Here is a 21,960-nt window from a genome sequence, read left to right on the forward strand (position 1 = left end):
GGTGATGCACGAGGAAAAAGGATGAGGTGCTGACACTGACTCAGTAACGTGCTTGATTAGAGGAGGATAAGTGATTGTTGATGAGATGAGTTCAAGCTTGTGCCGTTAAGTGGTGCATGTGCCACCAACAGAGGAATAATATGTGTATGAATATGTACCTCATTTCCCACTCAGGCAGTCACTGCAAGTCAGCCAACCACCTAGGTGGAGAGATAAGGAGGGGAAGAGCAGGGGGATGCAGTTTACAATGTCGACTGTTTATAGTGTAGATAATGTGAACTGCATATCAAAATACTCACAATTCAAAATGCTGACATTCAGAATGCAGACACAGATAAGTGGGTTGGTGTTAGGGGTAGGAGTGTGTCCGAGGGAGTGTTTGTGGGTTAGAGCTAGAGTAAGGGTTAGGTAAGGGGACAGCTTTAGTGTAGCGCATGTGCGTTGGTGCTTATGTGCATGTGTCTGAGCCTGTCTTGTGTAGTTATAGTGTTACAGAAATGTTTTTTCTAAGCTAAGGTAAAGAGTTAGAGTTAGCATGCATTATAAAAGTCATGTGGGGGGGGGCAAAGCTACTAATATGTGCTGACACAAACTTGACCCCACTCCTAACACTATTCCTACACCCTACATTAGAAAACCCCTTTCTGTAACACTGCCATTATTCTGACAAACTATGTGTTACAAAATTGTTAGAGTTTGAGGGGTGAGGGGCTGTTTGTTTCATTTTATTTTTAAATTAAACTGATTACAAAAACAGGCTGTTTGCCTTTTTAGGATTAATTTAATATGGGGTTTGGGTGTTTTTTGTCAGCACTATGTGTTCTGCATTTTCACATGACAGTATTATGAACTGTTGGTATTTATATGTCAGTATTATGACTGCTGTTATTAGAATGCATCAGTATTTGTATATGAGATCAGGGCAGGGACATCCACAGGACATGTACACTGACCTGCTCCCTAATGCCTGACTCTCACTTTCGGGAGAAAAGAAAATGGGATGATCAGGTCCCCAAATTGGAATTAATGGTCTGGAGAGTTCTCATCCAGTTTGGGTATGGCTGGCTGTTGTCCTTAGAAGCTGAATAGGCATGGGTAGGGAAGCTAATCAGTATGGTTCAGGGAAGTTATAAAAAAATGCTATTTAACCAAGATATTTCTGAGAGTATTGCAATTTTTTTCAGATTTGTTATTGAATTGTTTAGATATTATTAAATGGGGTTGAAAATTGTTCCTAACACTAAGAGTCCATACTCAGGACTCTCCATCTCTTTCTCACTGCTTCTACCCCACTTGCTGTCTATCTTTGAAAATGTTTGCAGCAGATTGCCTTTTTTAAGTATTGGTACAACAGATGTATACAGCATTTAAGGACATACCTTTCAACTAACTTGTACAAAGCCATTACCACTTCTCAGAGGTTAGGAAATGCCTAAGATTTTTGTCTGTCTTTTTACCATCTACACCTTCCAAACAGCAATATCTCTGCTAGTGGCCTTGAATCCACTTGTTTCCCCGGGATATAATGGACACCTTAGTGACTGCTGGTAGAGGTGAGAGCTGATAGGAGGAGCATCATCCATGGAAGATGATCAGATTTTCCTGTTAGGTTCATAATCTTGCCCTCAATAGCTGATGTGTATGCTGACTTACATGACACCATCTTAATGTACCTCTTAATGCACATATGTGATGAAGGCTATCACAAGACCGAGGCTTTAAAGCACTAACTGCATACTGCCACACCATCCCAATGCATGCCATGCACCTCAATGTGTAGCAGGCACTGATATTGCAATGAGTTGTACCACACCATCACAACATCTGCCATGCACCTCAATGTGTAGCAGGCACTGATATTGCAATGAGTTGTACCACACCATCACACTGCATGCCATGCACCTCAATGTGCAGCAGGCACTGATATTGCAATGAGTTGTACCACACCATCACAACATCTGCCATGCACCTCAATGTGTAGCAGGCACTGATATTGCAATGAGTTGTACCACACCATCACACTGCATGCCATGCACCTCAATGTGCAGCAGGCACTGATATTGCAATGAGTTGTACCACACCATCACACTGCATGCCATGCACCTCTCTGTGTAGCAGGCACTGATATTGCAATGAGTTGTACCACACCATCACACTGCATGCCATGCACCTCAGTGTGCAGCAGGCACTGATATTGCAATGAGTTGTACCACACCATCACACTGCATGCCATGCACCTCAATGTGCAGCAGGCACTGATATTGCAATGGGTTGTACCACACCATCACACTGCATGCCATGCACCTTTCTGTGCAGCAGGCACTGATATTGCAATGGGTTGTACCACACCATCACACTGCATGTCATGCACCTCTCTGTGCAGCAGGCACTGATATTGCAATGGGTTGCACCACTTTCCTCTTGCCAGGATGTGTGATTTAGAGCTGACTACTCATTCTTGCCCTCCTTCACTCCCTCATTTGCTTGTCCTATTATTCCTTTCAACTGTCCAGATTTAGGCAGAATGTCCACATTGTTGCCTCAAATGTTTGGCATGTTTCTCATAAAATTTGTGGTTTTCTGGCATATCACTGGGGATTAATGTCACTAAATGATAACAAACATTTGAGTTTCAGACTTTGTATCCTTCAAAAAATGCATGCTAATGCAAAACCTGGTATGCTAGAAACTATATAAGCTTGTAAGAGCAATATTTAAAATATATTCCAGTTTTTAGGGCTTTTTCTCCCTATTATTTTTGATTTTGCCAGATTTCTTGTGCTAAGAAATTGAGAGGTGCGCCTGCCATGCTTCTGTCATTAGTGGATCCTGGGTTGCTCGGCTTACAGTCAGGGCTTTATCCCTTTGCCCCTTGGAGCTAACACATAGCTCTTTGTGATATCCTAAGTTGCATCAAATACTCCCAATTGTTTCTTTTTCTCAATCACAAATATCAGGATATCACCTAAGCTGTGTTTTGTTTTCCTTATCTTGAAATTAGCATACATAGCTTTGCATCGCTCAGTATTAAAGCCAAGCTGCAAAACTCTAAATTAGTACTACTATAGTTTCTGCAAATGTTGCTATCGAACCCTCTGTCTTGCTTAGCATTCATTAGCCACAAAGCTTGCATTTTACCCTTACTGTTGTTTCCAGTACAACTAACATACAGAAAGTAATGTGTAAGGCAACACTCCACCTTCTGGGTAACCTCTCTGATGCTAAATTACTGTCTTGTCACTCTTTTCTGGATCTTGCCCCATTAACCAGCATTTTCCAATCTGTCCAATTTTTTTCTTTCTAAAAAAGCTATAATTGCCCTGAAAATCTATTGCTGAATAAAGAAGCAATGTCTTTCCGAAAAAATATCAAAGAACCCTGTATAGTAGTCCAAAAGTACACATTTTGTGTTAAATCTCATGTACTGGATTCAAGAAGACTATATCTCTATAGTCTAACTTGGCTGCAGCTTTAAATCCTTTACAACAACAAATTATTCTTTAACTGAAACACACACACCTGCAATAAACATAAATGTAGTGAAGAATACTCCAGGTTTCCAGTTATGTAAAATTTTCTTTAGAGTATAATTATGAGAGACAAGTAAATGTGTTGTAAAAACACAGAGTCATAACTTTAAATGTCATAATGGTAGAGAAAATGTTTATCTTCAGTGCAAGAGCCCACAGAGGATTACTGTCCATAGGAAACTATTTTTTTTTCTTCCGGTTTCTTTCATGCTTTGAAAAAGACAACAGTTAAAAATCTCTCACAAATACCAGCTTGGATCTATTTCTGTCTCACTCTGGCTTAGTGTTCTCTCTCTTAAGATAAGTTCAAGGCATTCCAGTGTTGGAGGATAGGAATGCAACTCAAATTTATTTGCAAAAACACATGTATTCTGAAGCAACCATGGCAGGTCCCCTTGTCCATATATACAGATGTCTCTCACATAGTGACCTGTCAAAGGAGAAAGAAAAAGAAAACAATAATTAGTTTTCTCACAATTGCTACTGATAACAAGTTACTTGCAAACTTACTCCTACCATAAATTGCATTATAAATTAACTGCAAGTATATGGTAACGTAAAATGGTGTTATCCTTTTACTGGAAACATACTATTCAACTGTACAGATTTTTGCAGAATGTCCAAATTTTTGCCTGATATTTTTGCTTTGTTCCTCATGAAATTTGTCATTTTCTGATGGAAGTCACTAAGTGATGACAGACATTTGAGTTTCAGACTTCACATCCTTTGGAAAATGCGCTCTAATGCAAAACATTTTATTCTGTCATCTTTCTAAGTTTATAAGAGCAATACTTAAAATATGCCCCTATTTGTGGGCCTTTGCCCTCCCATTATTTTTGGCTTTGTTCAGGTTTATTAAGCTAAGAGATTGAGAGATATAATCAGTAACCATTTTATCATATTTTGTTGAAGAGCAAAATATTTCTGAACTAACTGGATTTAGCATCAGTAGGCTTTCATTTCCTCAAATATTTTATATACTTATATGTTATTTGCTATTTATTGTCCGAAGAGAGATGTTAGCTAGACGTAACACGACTGTTTAGGAAAGCATTTTTATCAAAGTGTCACTTTTAAGATAGTAAGGCTTCAATGCCATATAAATATCAGGCTCCATTTATGTGCCAGCTGTAGTTGTTAATTGTGACAACCTGTCAGCCCACAAATAAGCAAAGAGCAGATTAATATCAATGAGAAATGAAAACTAACAGGAATGTGTCAGGGCAACCAGATGGATGCACAAAAAAAATATTTTTTACGTGTGTTGATCCCAGATGCTGATTACATGTTTTTTATTCATTTTATGTTAATATGAATGAAATATATATTTGTACTGCATACTAACTAGAGTGTTTTTCTTTACCATGAGTGCAAAACAAATATTAACCCCAGTTTTATACATAATATAAAAGAATATTGTATGACTTGGAAAATGTGTAAAAATTTAAAAATAAAATCTAGAAAATGCAAGAATGATCGGTGTAAATGTTAAAATAGAGTATTGATGACCATTACCCTAAACATTTTGTTTTATTTGTAGAAATCATTTTCTGATCATTTTCATAGGTTCATAGGTTGGTACTAGGCTATCAGCCCTAGGGCTATACAAGCCTAGCCGTAACAATTCCCAGGTTATTTCTTCCCACAATATTTACTTCCCTGGACCCCTGTCTAGCAGGGCAACTGACGTGATTCCCGGGGTGAATTTCCTATCTTCCATCCAATCATCAAGGTTCCTTTTGAAGAGGGCCAAAGATGCACTCTACTTGACATGTATGGGCAGTCTAATCCAGAGTCTGGGGAGTCTCTGGGTCAGGAACCTATCCCTCCAGCATGTTTTGTTCATTGTGATGACAAGGTTTAGATCCCTGGAGCGTGTGGCTCTGAGGGATTGGGATTTCTTTAAGTGTAGCATGTCCAACAGCTCTGGGTTTGACATGGCCTTATATGTTAAGGAGAGATCATCTCTGAGTAGATGATATGCGACAGAGTATAGCTGGAGTTTTTTTAGATGGTCAGCATAGGGCATCTGCTTTAGGCCTGTGATTCTTTTAGTGAGGTATTTCTGCGGCCTTTCCAGTTGTTGCAGATGTCTTGAGAGGTACATACCAAACGGGGCATTGTATTCTATAATGAGGGATGAGTACAGTGGGACAGTGACCTTTTTTCTGGATGAAAAGCCTTTAGTGATGAGGTGTGCCCCACAGAAGGATTTCCTGACTGTTGTGGTGATGTGGTTATCGAAGGTGACACCACTGTCCACCTGTATCCCTAAGTCCCTTACCACACTTTCGGTGTTTAGTGTACTGCCACCAATGTGGCAATTCACGGGTAGGTTCATAGGTTCATAGGTTCATAGGTACATGTTTTTTCCCAAAGGGGATAACTATATATTTCTTGGAAAAAAGTCTTTTGGCTTTTCCTGGTTAGGGGTTGCCAAAGTGGAACTCCAGTCCACTAATGATTGGCAGTGAATTTTTACGGTGCCGAGTTGCCAGCCAGATGACCAACCTTCAAAGAAGGCACAAGCATTCATGCATGCACCTACCTGCATGTCTTTAAACATCACTTGACTTCGGGGAGGACATGCAGACTCCACAAAGAAGGCGCTCCAGCCGAGACTCAAACTGGAGAACCTCTTGCTGTGAGGTGACAACGCTAACCGCTACAACACCGCGGCCCCTAAATAAACAGCCTTTGCAGGTCTTGATCCAAGGACCCTGTATACTATAGTCAGAGCAGTTAACCACTAAGCCATCACAGCTATTATAACTACTATTTGATGAACATATTGAAGGAAAGCTGCAGCCAAGAAGTACATTTCCTCAAAGGAAAGACAAAAATTTGGAAAGCATTTGAAAATTAGTATCTGCATTTGTGAGGTAATTAGTAGCAATTGTTATTTATTTTCTTTCCTCGATATTTTATTGAATATAAACTGGCTGAAGTTTCAACACAAAAAAAACTGTTTTTGCAGGATAACAAGCTACTCTTGTGCTGCCATACCAGTGGAGATCTTCACACCTGCATCACCATGCTTTTATAAATTAACTCCTCAGTTGCACAACTACATAGAAAAAAAAAAGAAAAGCTACATACTTGGAGTCCATGCCAGCACAAAAATAGACACCACACTAGTACTGATTTCCTTTCAGAAAAACAATCTTACGTATTCCAAACTGAGGAACAGAAACTGAGAAGTTTAAACTCATTAGACTTGACAAGTGCAGGCAAACCATTTATTTCACTTTGCTAATAGGTAGCCTTCCTACAACAATAGCTCTTTTGCTTAGGAAACAAGTTCCAATTTTTAAACTGGCAATAAACCTAAGTAGCATGTTTTAAAGAAGTAGGGTGATATACTTAATATAGACACTAGACAAATATGGAAATTTAACACAAACATTACCCTCAGGTCAGGAAAGAACCATGGGCCCCAAAGCTGCAAGGGAGGAGCAGTAGGCTTTATACCACCATACTGTTGTAGAATATTAGGTACACCAGCTAAGATTTGTACCAAGGCCGTTTGTAATACCATTTGGTTACTGCACTATCCACCCATTTTCTGCACCTGCTTTTATCCAAGTCAGGATCTTGGTGGCTGGAGCTTATTATGGTGAAAACAGATATAAGGCAGAAACTAGTAAAGTAGGATGCCATTGCATTGACGCACACTTACCATTCACACTCACACATGCTGACTTGTACTTACTGCTCACCAAGACGAGCTCCCCATCCCTCAACAATATACTAGGCATGCAACATATTTATTTAAACACATACATACTTTTATTTATATATATATATATATATATATATATATATATATATATATATACACACACACACACACACACACACACACACACACACACACACACACACACATATATAAATATATATGCACACACATACACACATGTACACACACACACACACACACACACACACACACACACACACACATATATATATATATATATATATATATAAATATATATGCACACATATATAGATAATGATACAGACACATTCATATATGGTTGCAGTTACTAAGCGCAGATTCTCAGCAGAGTGAAAGTTCTTTTTTAACTTGTTTTGCACGCTCTTGGTTACTCTGTGTGCAAGATTATGGTACAGTGGGGTGTGGGAATTTGTCCTATCCATGCTGTTGTGTGACCTTGGAGTTGGTATATATAATTAGCAGGAGTGTGTGGGGGATGCAGGGGAGTTTGCCCCTCTGGGTAAAATAGTGCTTTCATTTTTTCATTATTTTGTGATCTTTTTTGGTCACTGTTTTGAGCATTTGCTGTTTGCTTGGGTAATCTGATCTATATTATATCTATAAATATATCTATGTGTTTGCGCATGTATGTGTTTCTATATTTATTTTATTTTTTATTTATTTTACATTTGTTGACCGGGCTAGTACAACTGGATATATGTCCATTTTCAGTAGAGGCCTGGGGAGAAAAGCTCCAAGACAGATCCATTATACCAATATGTATAAGGTTGCAAATTCAAAACAGTGTTTGTAAGGTTACAATCAAGTTAACATAGCAGATGATACAAAACATTTTACAGTACATTGCAAAGCAATATTTACAATAATATAGAACAAGATATTCACATGAGGTAGCTTGAACTTTTTTCAGGTTTACAATTCCTGAGAAAGGTTGCATAAGAGTATTTACAACATATTAAACAATATATCCATGTGAGGTAGATCATAACTGTATGTGGGTTTGCAATTCTTGCAAAGTTTGCAGTAAAGAGCATTGAATTAAAGTCAGAGTGGAGTTAGGAGAAATTTAGTCACAGAGGTAATGGGTTAGTCAGGGTTAGTGCAAAGGCATAGCCAGTGTGTTCTAAGGTATAGATTGAGTTTTTGTTTGAAGTGGGGTAGGGAAGGAAGTGAAGTAAGATCACTAGGTAGAAGATTCCAGTATTTCCCAGTTGTTTTTGAGAAAAGAGAGTTACCTGCCATGTTGTTAGACTTACTAATACTAAGTAGAAGTTTGTTAGCAGAGTGTAAGGTATTAAGATTTTTATATGGAGTAATGAGATTTGAGAGTATAGGAGTGTTGTTAGGCTGGTTGAGGATCTTATGAGCAATGGTAAGTTGGTTAAAGTGAAGCAGATTTTGCAGTTCAAGCCATCCTAGTTGTTTTAGATTCTGACAGTGATGAATCTGGCAATGTTATTGTAAGATGTAGTTAGTTTGAGAAGATTCTTCTTGGATAGGTTGGTGTAAATTGGGGAGGCATAGAGAAGTGTTGAGATTAAATGAGAGTGGGCATTAGTAGTTCTGGCTGTTAGAGTGAGAAAATATTTGATCCTGTATAGGGAGCCCATTTTTCTGTTGACTGTTTTTATAGTGTTATTAATTTGGTTATCGAAGCTGAGGTAATTGTCTATAGTAATTCCTAGGAGTTTGGTTTTAGAATCAGGGGATATGAGGGTGCCATTGTTAGAAATAACAGAGAAATCTAAAGGCATGGATTTACGGGTTGGAGTAAAGAGAAGGAGATTTGTTTTTTTGGGATTCAAGAGGAGGCAACGTTTTAAGAACCAAGTCTCTACTACGTTAAATATTTTCTGAGTTAGGGATTGTAGTTCAGATTAAGATTCAGCTGCACAGATTAAAGTTGAATCATCTGCATACTGTATGCAGGTTGCCTGAGGAATAGCTAGGTAGAGATCATTTATAAATATTGAGAATAAGAGAGGGCCTAGAATGGAGCCCTGAAGGACACCAAGTGAGACTGGAAGGTGGGATGATAGTTTATTCTCCCAGAGCACAGCCTGTTGCCTATTGCTGAGGTAAGAAGTAAACAATTGTACAGCCATAGTATCAAGAGAGAGTGATTTCAGAATATTTATACGTAGAGAGTGGTTTACCATATCAAATGCTTTTGAGAGATCAATAAATAGAGAGGAAGAGAGAACATTGTTATTGCGGTTTTTGTTTATGGTATCAGTAAAAGATAAGAGGGCAGCAGTAGTACAGTGGAATGGCCTAAAGCCATGTTGGCTTTCCGCAAGTATGTTATGTTGAATTAAATGGTTTAGAAGCTGATGATGAATACATTTTTCCATTATTTTTGCTAAGGGGGATAGTAGGGCTATAGGTCAGTAGTTAGAGTATTCATTTAAGTTGCCACCTTTGTGTAGGGGGATAATATGTGAGATTTTCCAAATGTCAGGGATGCTTCCCTCGTTAGTAGTTCTATTAATCAGGATGGATATCGGGTAAGCTACTTCTTTAGCTGCTTTTTGCAGGTATTCGGCTGGGATCTGGTCAGCAGAAGGAGTACAAGGCTTAAGTTTTAGAATGAGTTTATAGATAAAATTAGTTGAGGTGGGTAGAAATCGGAAGGTAGGAAGAGAGCTGGGAGAAGAGTTAAGAACACTGGATCTATCAGGAGCTACTTCTTTATCTGCTTTTTGCAGGTATTCAGCTGGGATCTGGTCAGCAGAAGGAGTACAAGGCTTAAGTTCTAGAATGAGTTTATAGACAAAATTAGTTGAGGTGGGTAGACATCGGAAGGTAGGAAGAGAGCTGGGAGAAGAGTTAAGAACACTGGATCTATCAGGAGCTAGTTGACTGGCTAGTGATTGGATAGTCTCTGTGAAGAAGGAATTGAAAGCAGTGGCAACCTGTTGGGGTTGGTGTTCTGGAGTGACCTGGATAAAGGAGTCTAATTATCAATTAGATAATATGTAAGTTGTAAAGCAGGCTTAATGACACAGCTAGATTAAAAACACAGTCATAAAGTAGTAAGGATACTTCATCTGAAGCATTGTAAACATATCCTATTATAGCAGTTAAGCAGAGTAAACCTATAACGTAACACTAAGGCTAAGCACTTAAGGTGAAAACTGGCCCTAAGTTTTCTGATAGTAGTAACTACTAATGATTTGCAGTCCTTTGCACTCTCTGTTATCTTCCAGTTCTAGTTAACTGGATGCAGTATTAATTACACTTTAAACTTGGAGAGTACAATTTTAGAAACGATCCTGTGCTACTGCTAGAAAAGCCAGGGTATCAGATTAACTTGACCAGACCATATATACTGCATTTTTATATTTAAAGTGTCCATGCTTGCTCTTATCTTAGCTGAATTAAGACTGCTCTGTAAGAACCGTGCATTACAGGCCAGACTAAGGGTGTTTACATAATTCTTTTGCAAAGTTATCTTCCCCATGCCTCTGCTACTGAACCTTACTTCCTTTCTCCATTTGTTACTTCCAGAGTTGGGGAATGGAGCATCATAACGCAGCCTAGGAGAGGATTTTTCTTTATTGCAGGGAAATGAATTTAGATGGAATAATCCCAAGAGGGATATGGTGTTGATGCTAGGTACGTATAACACCATGCTTCTATATGCACGTATAACACCATGCTTCTATATGTGTGCATATGGCTATGTGAACATCTAATTGTTCCCTTGTACAGCTGCCCATGTATCCTTGATCTGCAGTAACTCAAAAATCACTTGCTCATTTGTGTTAGAGAAAGAGGCTATTGCTTGAAACCACCACATGCTGTTTTCCCGTTGCTGTGCTTCCCTAATGTTGTTTTGTATGACTATGAAACTGGTATAAATAAGTTTTGCAGATGTGAAGTGTACCCTCTGTGCTAGTTTCTCCTGCAGCAAAAAAGTACCTTATTCAAGATGTCGAGTTACTTTGTAAGTAGCAGGTATCCTTCAAAGATATGAAACTGAGGAATTGTGATCTGTGTGACTGGGTTTCTCTCTTTTGTAGCAGAAGCCCCTCGTACAGTGCTGTGCTCAGCTGTGTGAACTTCACCCTCCAGTCTCCAGTACAGGCTGCCTCAGTTGTAGCAAAAGCCAGCATCCCTAAGAAGGCAAAGCTGACATCAGTTACTCAATCCATTCTCCACATAGCCTGCACTATTTGAGAAGTAACTGTAACAAAGCCTTTATTTTATCTTTTCTTCTGACTGTCTATTCAGGACCTCATATATTCTGTATACATTACACTTTATTATTAGTTTACCAATGGATTTAGTAATGGGTTCTTCTGTGGTTTCCTATCTTCATTCAGAACAGTCAGTCATAGGAGTTTCGTTGCACTTTATTCTCGCAACCATGCAACCATCAATGCCTTGCCAATATCCACCTTCTGTTTGTACCCACTTTGTCACAGATGGCTAGGTCAGTTATTCCTGGGGTAAATTTGAGGGTACCTATCCCATCATCGGGGTTCTATTGGAAATATGATAATGTATCATGTTACTTAACCTGCAAGGACAGCTAATTCTGGAGAAACTACATAATCAATTTATCTCTCTATTATGTTCTATTTACAGGTTCTCTAATGGTATGGTAGGTGAGGCACAAATTGTCCTCAGGAGTCTGTAAGACATGAGTAAAAGGACAGATCTTCTAGACTTGTTGATAGTGCATCTTCTTTAAGCCTGAAATCTTCTTAGTTAGGAACCTATGAGGTTACTCTAGTACTTTGATATGCCAAGTGAGGTACCTTCTGAAGGAGGCATTGCACTACTAGCCTAATCAGTTGTTGAATATAAAGGAATAATGACATCTATATTTCTGGAAGATAAACCCTTGGTTACAGTAGAAGGATTTTCTGACTACAGCTGCGACATGATGATCAAAGGAAAGAGAAAATACGTTTGTGTAAAATCTTACCATAATGGTAGATGTCCTTACCTTCACTGTTGCAGTATTCTTAACAGATGGGATTCCCTGCTGTGGAAGCCCAAATGTCCGGGCAGTCTACCGAAGACTAATTGTTGCTTTTCAAAGGTACGCTGAATGTCAGCCAAATGCTCCTTGCATAGCGTAGGGCATAAAAGTGATGTTCAAGCCTACCATAATCAGAACTGAATGCCCCAATAGGAACACAGTGCAATAAACCCCTAGAGGTGACCTGTACATCCAGGAAGGCACAAGACTAGAGGGAGGGAGGGAGCGAATACTGCAGCAGTGAAGGCATGGGCATCTACCATTATGGTTAAGATTTTATGCAACTATACTACATCCTTATATTTACTGCTGTGGTATTCTTAACAGATGGGAATGTGCCAAAGCTCAACAGGAAACTTGGGAGGGGAAAGACAGAGCCCCCTAAAAAGCCATGAAGAATGTCACTAGCAAAACCAGCCCTAGCTCTAGAATTACCATCCAACTTGTAGTGCTTGGTAAAGGTATGCACAGAAGTCCAGGTAGCTGTCTCAAGAAAATAATTAGTATCTGAACCTTTCAAAAAAACACCCAAAGAAGCCACAGCTCTAGTAGAATGAGCCTTAACTGACGAAGTGCCATGAAAAGTGTAACAAAAGGAAACAGCCTTAGAAATCCAAGAAGAAATGGTTTGCTTGGATACAGCAAGTCCCAAAGAAATAGGATGAAAAGAAACAAATAACTTATCAGATTTTCTAATAGCTTTTAGTCTTATCCAAATAAACCCTGAGGTGACTATGCATGTCCAAAGTATGCATCACTTTCTCACTGTCAGATTGCAGACAGGGGGAAAACATAGGCAGATTAATAGACTGATTCAGTGATAGCTCATTAACCACCTTAGGCATAAAAGAAGGGTTAGTGCACAGAGACACGCTGCCCTCATGAAAGACCAAAAAAGGACGACAAGCCATAATGGCCTGCAACTCAGATACCCATCTGGCAGAAGTAAGAGCTAACAAAAGAACAGTCTTCCAGGGACAATGTAGCAATGAAACTGAAACAGCAGGTCAAAATGAACCTGAGTCAACTTCTCCAAAACAAAATTAAGATCCCAGGGAGGAGGAACAGGTTTCCTGGGATGCCTAATATTAAGGGTGCCTTTAAGAGACTGCTTAACTTCAAATCTAGAAGCTAAAGGAGGAGAAAAAGGCAGACAAATAGAGATAGCTGATAAGTGTGACTTAATAGAAGTATAGGCCAAACCAACATTGAGCAACTCACACAAATAAGAGAGAACCAAAGGAACATCCACAGTAAGTGGTTCCAGGTTACGAGAGAGACAAAAAATATAAAACCTCTTCAATTTAGATAAGTAGGATTTCCTAGTAGTAGGTTTCCTGGCCTCCTGCAGGACTTGCAGCATGTCCTCAGAAACAGGGTATCTTTGAGGAATCAAATTCCTTTCACCCACAGTGTCAGTTGAAGTGTGGACAGGTGGGGATGGATGAGAGATCCCTTATCTTATGTGATTAGATCTACCCTGTGAGGTAACTTGTGGTGATTTTCCCTGGTTTGATGCAGAGGTAGAGAGAGTCAGTGCTGCTGTGGCCAAAATGAAGTCAACAACAAGATTTTGGGAGCATCCTGTTGAATCTTGGACAGGACTTTTGGAGTGAAAGGAAGGGAATGCATAAAGAAACATCCCCTTCCAAGAAAATGAGAGGGTGTCCACCTTCCACACCAGAGGACCTGAGACTCTGGCACAAAACAGAGGAAGCTGTCTGTTCAGAGGAGAGGCAAAAAGATCCACTTGACGAGTATCCCACTGGTGGATAATGTCAAGAAACACATCCCTGTAAAGCATCCATTCATGGGACTGAGTAAAGGACCTGCTCAGGGTGTCTGCCACAAGGTTCTGACTGCAAAGGATATAAACTGCCTGAAGAGTCACTTGATAATTGACAGCAAGATCCCATACCAGAAGTGCCAACCGACAAAAAAGATAACATCTCGTTCCTCCCTGTTTGTTGATATACCACATCACTGTGGTATTTTCTGTGAACGGTTTCCCTTCATATGATTGAATTTCTCTAAACTCAAAAGTCATAAACTCGAAACCAGAATCTCAAATTTAGAGAAACTCGAACGTATGAAAGGTACAAAAAAAAAAAAAATTAACACCTTTCAAATGTTTTCGCAGGGGGGGCTTCCCATACCCCCCTACTTAAATATACCTACTCCGAGATCGTACTATAGTGAAGGAAAGGGAAAACTCCCATTCCGCACTATACGTGTAAGTGCAAAACGGAAGATTTTCCATTCCTTCGCTATAGTGCGGTCACGGAACATTCACATTTAAACTGCTAGAGTACAGGGGGATCTGGCCCCCTGCAATAAGGTAAGCTAACTTTTTATTTTTTTAAACCTAAGGCTCCCATTCACAATTTCAAGTGAATGGAAGTTCGAGATGCTGGTCTCGAGATTATGAATTTCGAGCTTCCATCCATTCAATCTTGTGAAGGAGAACCCTATGAACACCTTGAGAGGCCCAGGACAGAAAAGAGGATGAAAGGATGAAAGGCATGAAGAGCCAGCAGAAGAGCTCTCATCTCTTTGACACTGATGTATTCCTTCTGCTGATGTGATGACCACACAGCCTGTAATTTTAGGGAGCCAAATGTCATCCCCCCATCACATGTCTGTAGCATCTGCGAACAATTCCTGAGAGGGAAGAGGGGGATGAAAAGGGATCCCTGGATTCAGAGGCAATTGCTGAATTCACCAGTGAAGTTCCTAACTAACACAATGAAGAAGAGGAACTACAAAGTCTAGAGGCTGTGCATTTTGGAACAACACTGACTTCAGAAACCAGTGAAACTTTATCCTGTGAAGTTTGGCCAGTGGGATCATCAGAATGGTGGATGCCATGAAACCCAGAGCTCTCAGAAACTCCCTGGTGGTAATGGAAGCCAGTGGAAGAAGAGTATGAAAGAAAAAAAAATGAGAGTTAAGGCCTTTGGAGGGGGAAGGGATACAAGCATTGACACTGTCTGAATCCCGCAACCCAGAAAAAACATGATCCTGAGAAAGAGTCAGAGAAGACTTTTTGAAATTTAGAGTGAACCCCAGGCTCTGAAGAAGGGAAACAGCAAAATGAAGATTTTGCAAAAGGGTCTCTGGACAGGATGCCTGAATTGATAGGTCATCTAAGTAAGGAAAAATGTGGATCCGTTGAAGCCTGCAAATAGCAATCACAGGAGCAAGGCATTTGGTGAACACCCGTCAGGCAGTAGAAAGGCCAAAGGGCAAAGCAGAAAACTGAAAACGCCAGGAAGCAACAGAGAAACACAAAAACTTCCTGAAAAGAGGCTGGATTACAATATGGAGATAAGCATCTTTGAGATCCAGAGACACTATACATGCCTGAGGGAGCAAGACAGGAAACAGAATCTGAAGAGACAACATCCAAAAGGAAGGCACCTTTAGAAAAGTGTTTAGATGAGAGAGGTCTAGAGTAGGTCTCCAAGCGCCATCTTTTCTGGGCACTAGAAACAATCTGGAGTAGATCCCATCCACCCTTAGGACACAGGCACCTCTTGAATAGTACCCTGAGTCAAGAAATTTTGAAGAACCTCTGGGAAAAAAGGAAGTAATTTCTGAGGAGGCTTTGGAATGCCCATAAAAGGAGGATGGGATTTCCACATTATGAAGTAATCGGCAAAACCCAAGAGTCCTGAGTGATCTGGAGCCAATTAGGAAGAGAAGGAGAAGGGCAAAGAGAAAGAGGAATGTGGCTGGGAAGAGATGGAGAGTCATACAGCACCTGGTTTGTCCGGAAAGGAAAGCTTCAGAGCATATTTATTTGATGTAGGTAGGCTGCTTCAGAGTCCCTGAAAACTGAGAAGCCATAGCAGGAGGAGCCTATGTGCCACTCTTCCTACCTTTAGTAGAAGGGTGGGGTTGCCTACAAACAAAGGCAGGCTTAGCAGGATAGTTTCTCTGAAATTTAGCCACAGGAGAAACAAACACATGTTTAAACTCCCATAAGGCCTTATGGTTATCCAGAAGGGGCTTAAACAAACCAGCAGCATCTTCCCCAAACAAAAGTTTATAATCCAGAGGAGCATCCATCAACATAGCTTTAGTATCATCAGGAAGAGGTTGAAGCCTAAGACAAGAATACCTCCTCATCACTGAACCAAAAACAGCAGCCCAAGAAGAGGCATCTACTTCATCATAACTACATTTAATAGAATGGCAAATGACTTGAGAGGAAGACCCTAGCAAGGGAAGAATAGAGGTTTTTCCCTCAGGTCTGGAAAATCAAAAATAAGTTGATAGGTCTGAGAAAGATGAGCCAAGACATACCTAGACATATGGGTCTGATAATTAATAGCCCTAAAAGCAAGGGTGACAGAAGTGTAAACCGTCTTACCCACCCTTTCCATAGTTCTACTATCCTTGTCAGAAGGCAATAACTTGGGTGAAGGAAGCAATTGAGATCTCTTATTAGAGGCTACAGACACAGCAGAGGGATCAGCAGCAGGACATTTATATAGGAAAGAACAATCCTCAGGCACCCTATAAAACTGGTCAGGCTTCTTCGGAGCAGGGGTCAGAGAATCAGGTGTATGAGACATTGGAAAAAGCATGCAGCAAAGCAGCCAAAACAGGAGGAGTAGCCAAAGGTTTAGGGGAGCCCAGCTGCAGCAACTCATATTACCTCTTATGAATATCAGTGACCTGAGCACAATCCCACTTAAAAAAAATCCATCATCCTAGACAGTGTGCCCCCAAAGGAAATTTCCTGAAAAGAAACAGCTGGACTAATAGATTTATCCTCCTCTGACCCATAGTCTAAAGGAGATGGAATTTGAATAGAATAAGTCAAGGATTCATTATCTGAATCTGACTCATCCTCAGAAGAATCCAGTTCTCTAGGCCTTGTAAGGGGAGTAGTGGACCAAGGAGGAGCAGGAACTGAAACCCCTTGAGGAGGCTTTAAGGACATTAAAGTAGCAAATAGCCCTTGAGTGAAGGCCTGCCACTCACTTTGTAGTTCCCTTAGAGCAGGAGAAACATGTTTAATTTTTTGTCTCTTCTTTAAGGGAATGTCCCCTCCAGAAAGCTGAGAAGGCTTAGACCCAGGAAAGCAGTCGAGAACTGTAGTAGGAACTTCTTCCCCAACGAAAAACTGAGGAACTCCCCTAGGCCCCTTGAAAGAAATCAGCCATGGTTCCACCTGAACATCGAGATGGATGACTGCAAAGCCTCTTTGGACGTGCTGCCAGCCAGACCCTCACTGACCTCCAACATGGTCGTGGCAGAGAAATCCAACAAAACAGCCGGGTGAGCATCTGGGTTTGTAATGACCTCGGGAGAAACACCTGGCAGACGCTGGACAGCAGAAGATTCCGGTTGTACCTTTTTCACCTTGTTCTTCCTTAACAGCTGGCCTTCAGGGCTGGAGATTCCTTCCATTGTATCTTTAGTGGGAAGCTTAAGATGCTGGTTCTCAAGATAAAGGAAAGGGAAGAAAGTCTACTGAGAAGGGTTTTCGAAATAAACACCTGACAAACAGAACAAGATATATGCTCATGAGAAGCTCCTAGACAAAAAAAGACACTTATTGTGGTGGTCTTTATGGGGAATCTGTCTCTCACACTGGCATTTACCCTTCCTGGATGACATTAATCCCAAGCAGCATAAAAAAGGTAAGAAAAAAACAAAATCCCCAATGGGCACTTATCTGCAACTGCAATAGAAGTTAGCAAATAGGAGTAGGTAGTCACTGGAGAACGAAAATGCATTCAACTGGCAGAAAATGGACGCAGGCAAACAGACTGACAGTAAAAAGATACATTCAGACTGGTGGTAAAGAAGTTCTGATTATGGTAGGCCTTTATGCCCTATGCTATCCAAGGAGCATTTGGGTAATGTTTTGTGTTCCTTTTAAAAGAAACAAGCAGACTTTGGTAGACTGGACGGACGTTCGAACTTCCATGGTAGGGAATCCCATCTGTTAAGAATACTGTAGCAGTGAATGTAAGGACATCTGTTAATCCAGGTACCTAAGTCCCTGACTACAATATTGTTTAGCAGTAGAATATTGTCTGTATTATATAGTGACTGTATGAGATTTTTCCAAAAAAAAAAAAAAAATGCTTCACTTTTTTGTAATTAATTTGAGTCCCTTTTCAGTACACCATGGATTGATGAAGGCATTTTTTTGTGAAGAGTACATGTTTTGGGGAGTTTACAATAACAATTGGTTTGCATTCAACTGCTGACTTGCTTAACTAGAGGTCTTGAGTCCATTACAGAGCCCAAGCACACTGTGTTGGTTACCATCATTCTTTCGGATGAGGCACCTGCCACACAAACTATGTGGGTTTTGTATTTCATTCAGTTTGCTAACCATTTTCAATGTACAGATCTATATTTAAGTCATGAACCTGACTTAATATGGTGTCAAATTCTATTGCTATGTCAAGATACACTGTGCAAACAGCATGATGACTATCAACAGCCTGTGCAACTCTCTGTCAAAGAAGTTGAATAGATTTAATAGGCAAGATCTCCCTTTGAAAAAAACAAACTTTTGAGGGTCTAGTGTAATGAGATTTTTGATATGATAATTGATGAGCTCAATTATTATACATTCCATAGCTCTGAAGACTGGGCTCATAAGGCTGATGGGTTATATTTACCAAAGTCATGGGGGAGTCATCCTTGTGAAGGGACATCACTACTGCCTTGCCCTATAACTTGGGAACAAATTATTTGACTAAGCTTCTGTTAAACAATTTGAGGGCAGGTTTGGCAAGGACATGTTTGGCACTGTTTATTAAACATCCAGGTATGTTGTCAGTTCCTATGGAGGAAGTACTGCATTTTTAGTCATTGATACCTTCTTCAGAAAAAGTGTTTTGGTGACAATAGGGGATGTAAGGGATTCTAGGATATTTTGAGTTTGAAAAGATGTTCTGGGGGTGAAGTTTGCATTAAACTTGTTTGCTAGTATATTGGCAATATCTAGTAGAGTGGGGTTGATGGTGGGCATTGTTCCTCAGTTTCCTCACATACCTAAAAAGGACTTTTAGTTATCCATAGTTTCAAAAGTTAGCTTATGTCCATGGGTTGCTTCACTTGTATGTTAAAGTCCCCTGGTAATACTTATACTTTCCTTGATACGGGGAGTTTTGGATATGCTGTATAATTTAAGGAGGTTTTTTTTTCTTGTAAATCTTATTTATATTGGTAGACTCCCACAGTTATTTGTTTTTGAATTTCACAGTTAATTTTGCTCTTGTTGGGGCTACTAATGCTATGCATTCTTCTAAGTGAGAGAAGAACTCCTTTGAGAAACTGACTGATGTGTCAACAACAAACGGTAAGTATACTCAGGGTACTCAAATGAATATATATTTTTTCTGAGCATTTCTTAGAAACTTTGGGGATCGAACAGCACAGAATGTTTAGAACTGTGTAAATCAGTGCCTACTATACAGACCTATACAAATAATGTTTACATAATAAGAATGTTCTTCTAAAACTTGCCTTTTAATGGTTATAATTAGGACCAATTGAAAATAGTGTATCATTTTCTGAAGTGGATAGGTACAGCATTTTAAGAATTTAGTACTTTTTATAAGTGATAAAAGAGTAGTGAAGGCAACATAATGATATCTGAGTAGAAAAAAATTATTTCTGGCTACACCCATATCAACAAATGAACTGGTACTGTCATCATCATTTGCCATATGGAATTTGCCCACCTGAAGTCTTAAATTTAAAGATGCTGGTGTCAGAGAGATGTTGGTTTCAGAGTCTTTGAAAACTTTGAATTCCAATGCCAAAAGTTTATGGTCTAAATAAAAGGGGGAAGGAGAGACCAACCAAGGAAATAGTACACATATGGGCTCGCTCTCTCTCTCTCTCTCTCTATATATATATATATATATATAGAGAGAGAGAGAGAGAAAGAGAGAATTATAGAGAGAGAGGGAGAGTTTCAGAATAAAAAAATAATAATTTATAAAGATGCCTTTCTGTTGTGCACCCACTCAGTAATTATTGATTTAACATCTGTTTACTGGTGTTTTCTAAATTTCAGATGTTGGTTTTACTTCTTGATGGGACCAGTGATCAAGATTGGACCTTATATTAATTTCTGGGGTAATCATAGTGGGATCCAGGACTTTTCTTTCTAGTACTTTCCATCTCCCAAGGAACCTGTTTATGAGATCTGACAGCTTTACTAGTCTAGAATTTTTTAAGGCTGATTGGTTTGTTCTATAAATATGGAAATCGTTCAGGGATGCAAGACTTGTTTTGCTGCTGTTTATAGGATACAATACATTTTATTGGAAGATTTCATGTAAATAAATGCTTTCTACTGTTAGTTCATCATAAATGGATTTCTTTGCTGGCTTAGAGTCCATTACAAAATATTTTGTCAATTTCATTTCTATTTGGCAGACCAGACTCTGGATTCTACCGACTTGCAATAGAAAGCTATATTAATTAGTAGTTTATATAATGGATACAAGCTCTTAACTACAGTTTAATTTTAGTTATTTATTAACTTTTTCATGACATTTATTGTTATTATATTTATAAACTGTCAGCTGATTGTTCATAATAATAGTTTGGTATTTGTCATTTTCCTTGGTATAAGCACATAAAGAAATCTGAACTTGAATCTGAATATTGAAGCTCTACAGAGATCTAGAAAAGGATCATTTCCCTTGTGCTGTATTACTAGGGAAGAAACTGTATGAAGCAGCCATCAGGTATTCTGTATTTTTCATATTTTAAAGCAAAAAGTTCACAAAGTGTACCTCAGTTCATGTATTTTGATAAAGATTACATCAAAACTTTTATTCCCAGTTTTGACATTTACAGTTAGAAAAAGTAAAATGTTCATACTTCTTTCTTTCTGTTGCAAAGTAACCACTTTTTTGCACAGCACACAGGAATAAAAAAACACCAATATATTTTGATTTTCATTAGCTAGAAACTCTCATTTTGCTTCTGCAAGCTGTACTTTAACCATCTCTCTAAACCTGCACAGTAGCCTGTCTGAAAACTATAAACTTTGGATTCCGAAGCTGGAACTGTATCTTATTGCTAGTAGAACTGTTGAGAAACTGGAGAAAATCTACTATGGAGCATTCTTACACATCACAGGCAAGGAAGCAGTAAAGCTATGGTATTTGTTTTTTAACAAAAATCAAGGGCCTGCAGAAGCTGTCAACACTTATCTAACTATGTTTAAAGATACAGTAAGAAATTGTGAGTTTGGTGACATAGGTGATTCACTGCTAAGAAACAGAATTACCTGTGGTATTATTAATGATCAAGTCAGACATGGTCTTCTGAGACAGTCAGATTTAGCATTAGACACTTCCAGAACAATGTGCCCTTTTGAAATACAGAAACATGCTAGACAAGATGAGGTAAGAACTCATTATTGGCTAATTTGCATGTTTCATGAATCACACTTACTACTGTGACATGCAGATCAGCTATTATCTGCACGTCATTGTAGTAACCTGATACTTGTGCAGGCAATACAATCTACCCATCAGTCACTCTCTCACACTTGTACGCAAACATGAAGGCACCCATGCATGCTCGCGCATGCACACACACACACACACACACACACACACACACACACACACACACACACACACACACACACACACACACACACACAGACACTCGTGTACACACAGTCTGTGTAT

The 21,960-nt window shown here is 39.4% G+C and overlaps 1 protein-coding gene across 2 annotated transcripts in view; it reads right to left on the reverse strand.

The window, feature by feature from the left end:
- Positions 1-2,732: 2,732 nt before the first annotated feature.
- The window catches only part of GCNT2 (glucosaminyl (N-acetyl) transferase 2 (I blood group)), a 373,594-nt gene continuing 354,366 nt past the window's right edge, over positions 2,733-21,960 (reverse strand). For both annotated transcript variants that reach the window (XM_044064983.1, XM_044064982.1), the window contains one exon: positions 2,733-3,960. In XM_044064983.1, the coding sequence (XP_043920918.1) occupies positions 3,770-3,960 (191 nt within the window). In that variant the 3' untranslated portion in view covers positions 2,733-3,769. The remainder of the gene's footprint in view (positions 3,961-21,960) is intronic.

Source organism: Protopterus annectens, chromosome 3.part0, assembly GCF_019279795.1.
Source record: "Protopterus annectens isolate FY-2018-M chromosome 3.part0, PAN1.0, whole genome shotgun sequence".
Taxonomy (NCBI): domain Eukaryota; kingdom Metazoa; phylum Chordata; order Ceratodontiformes; family Protopteridae; genus Protopterus; species Protopterus annectens.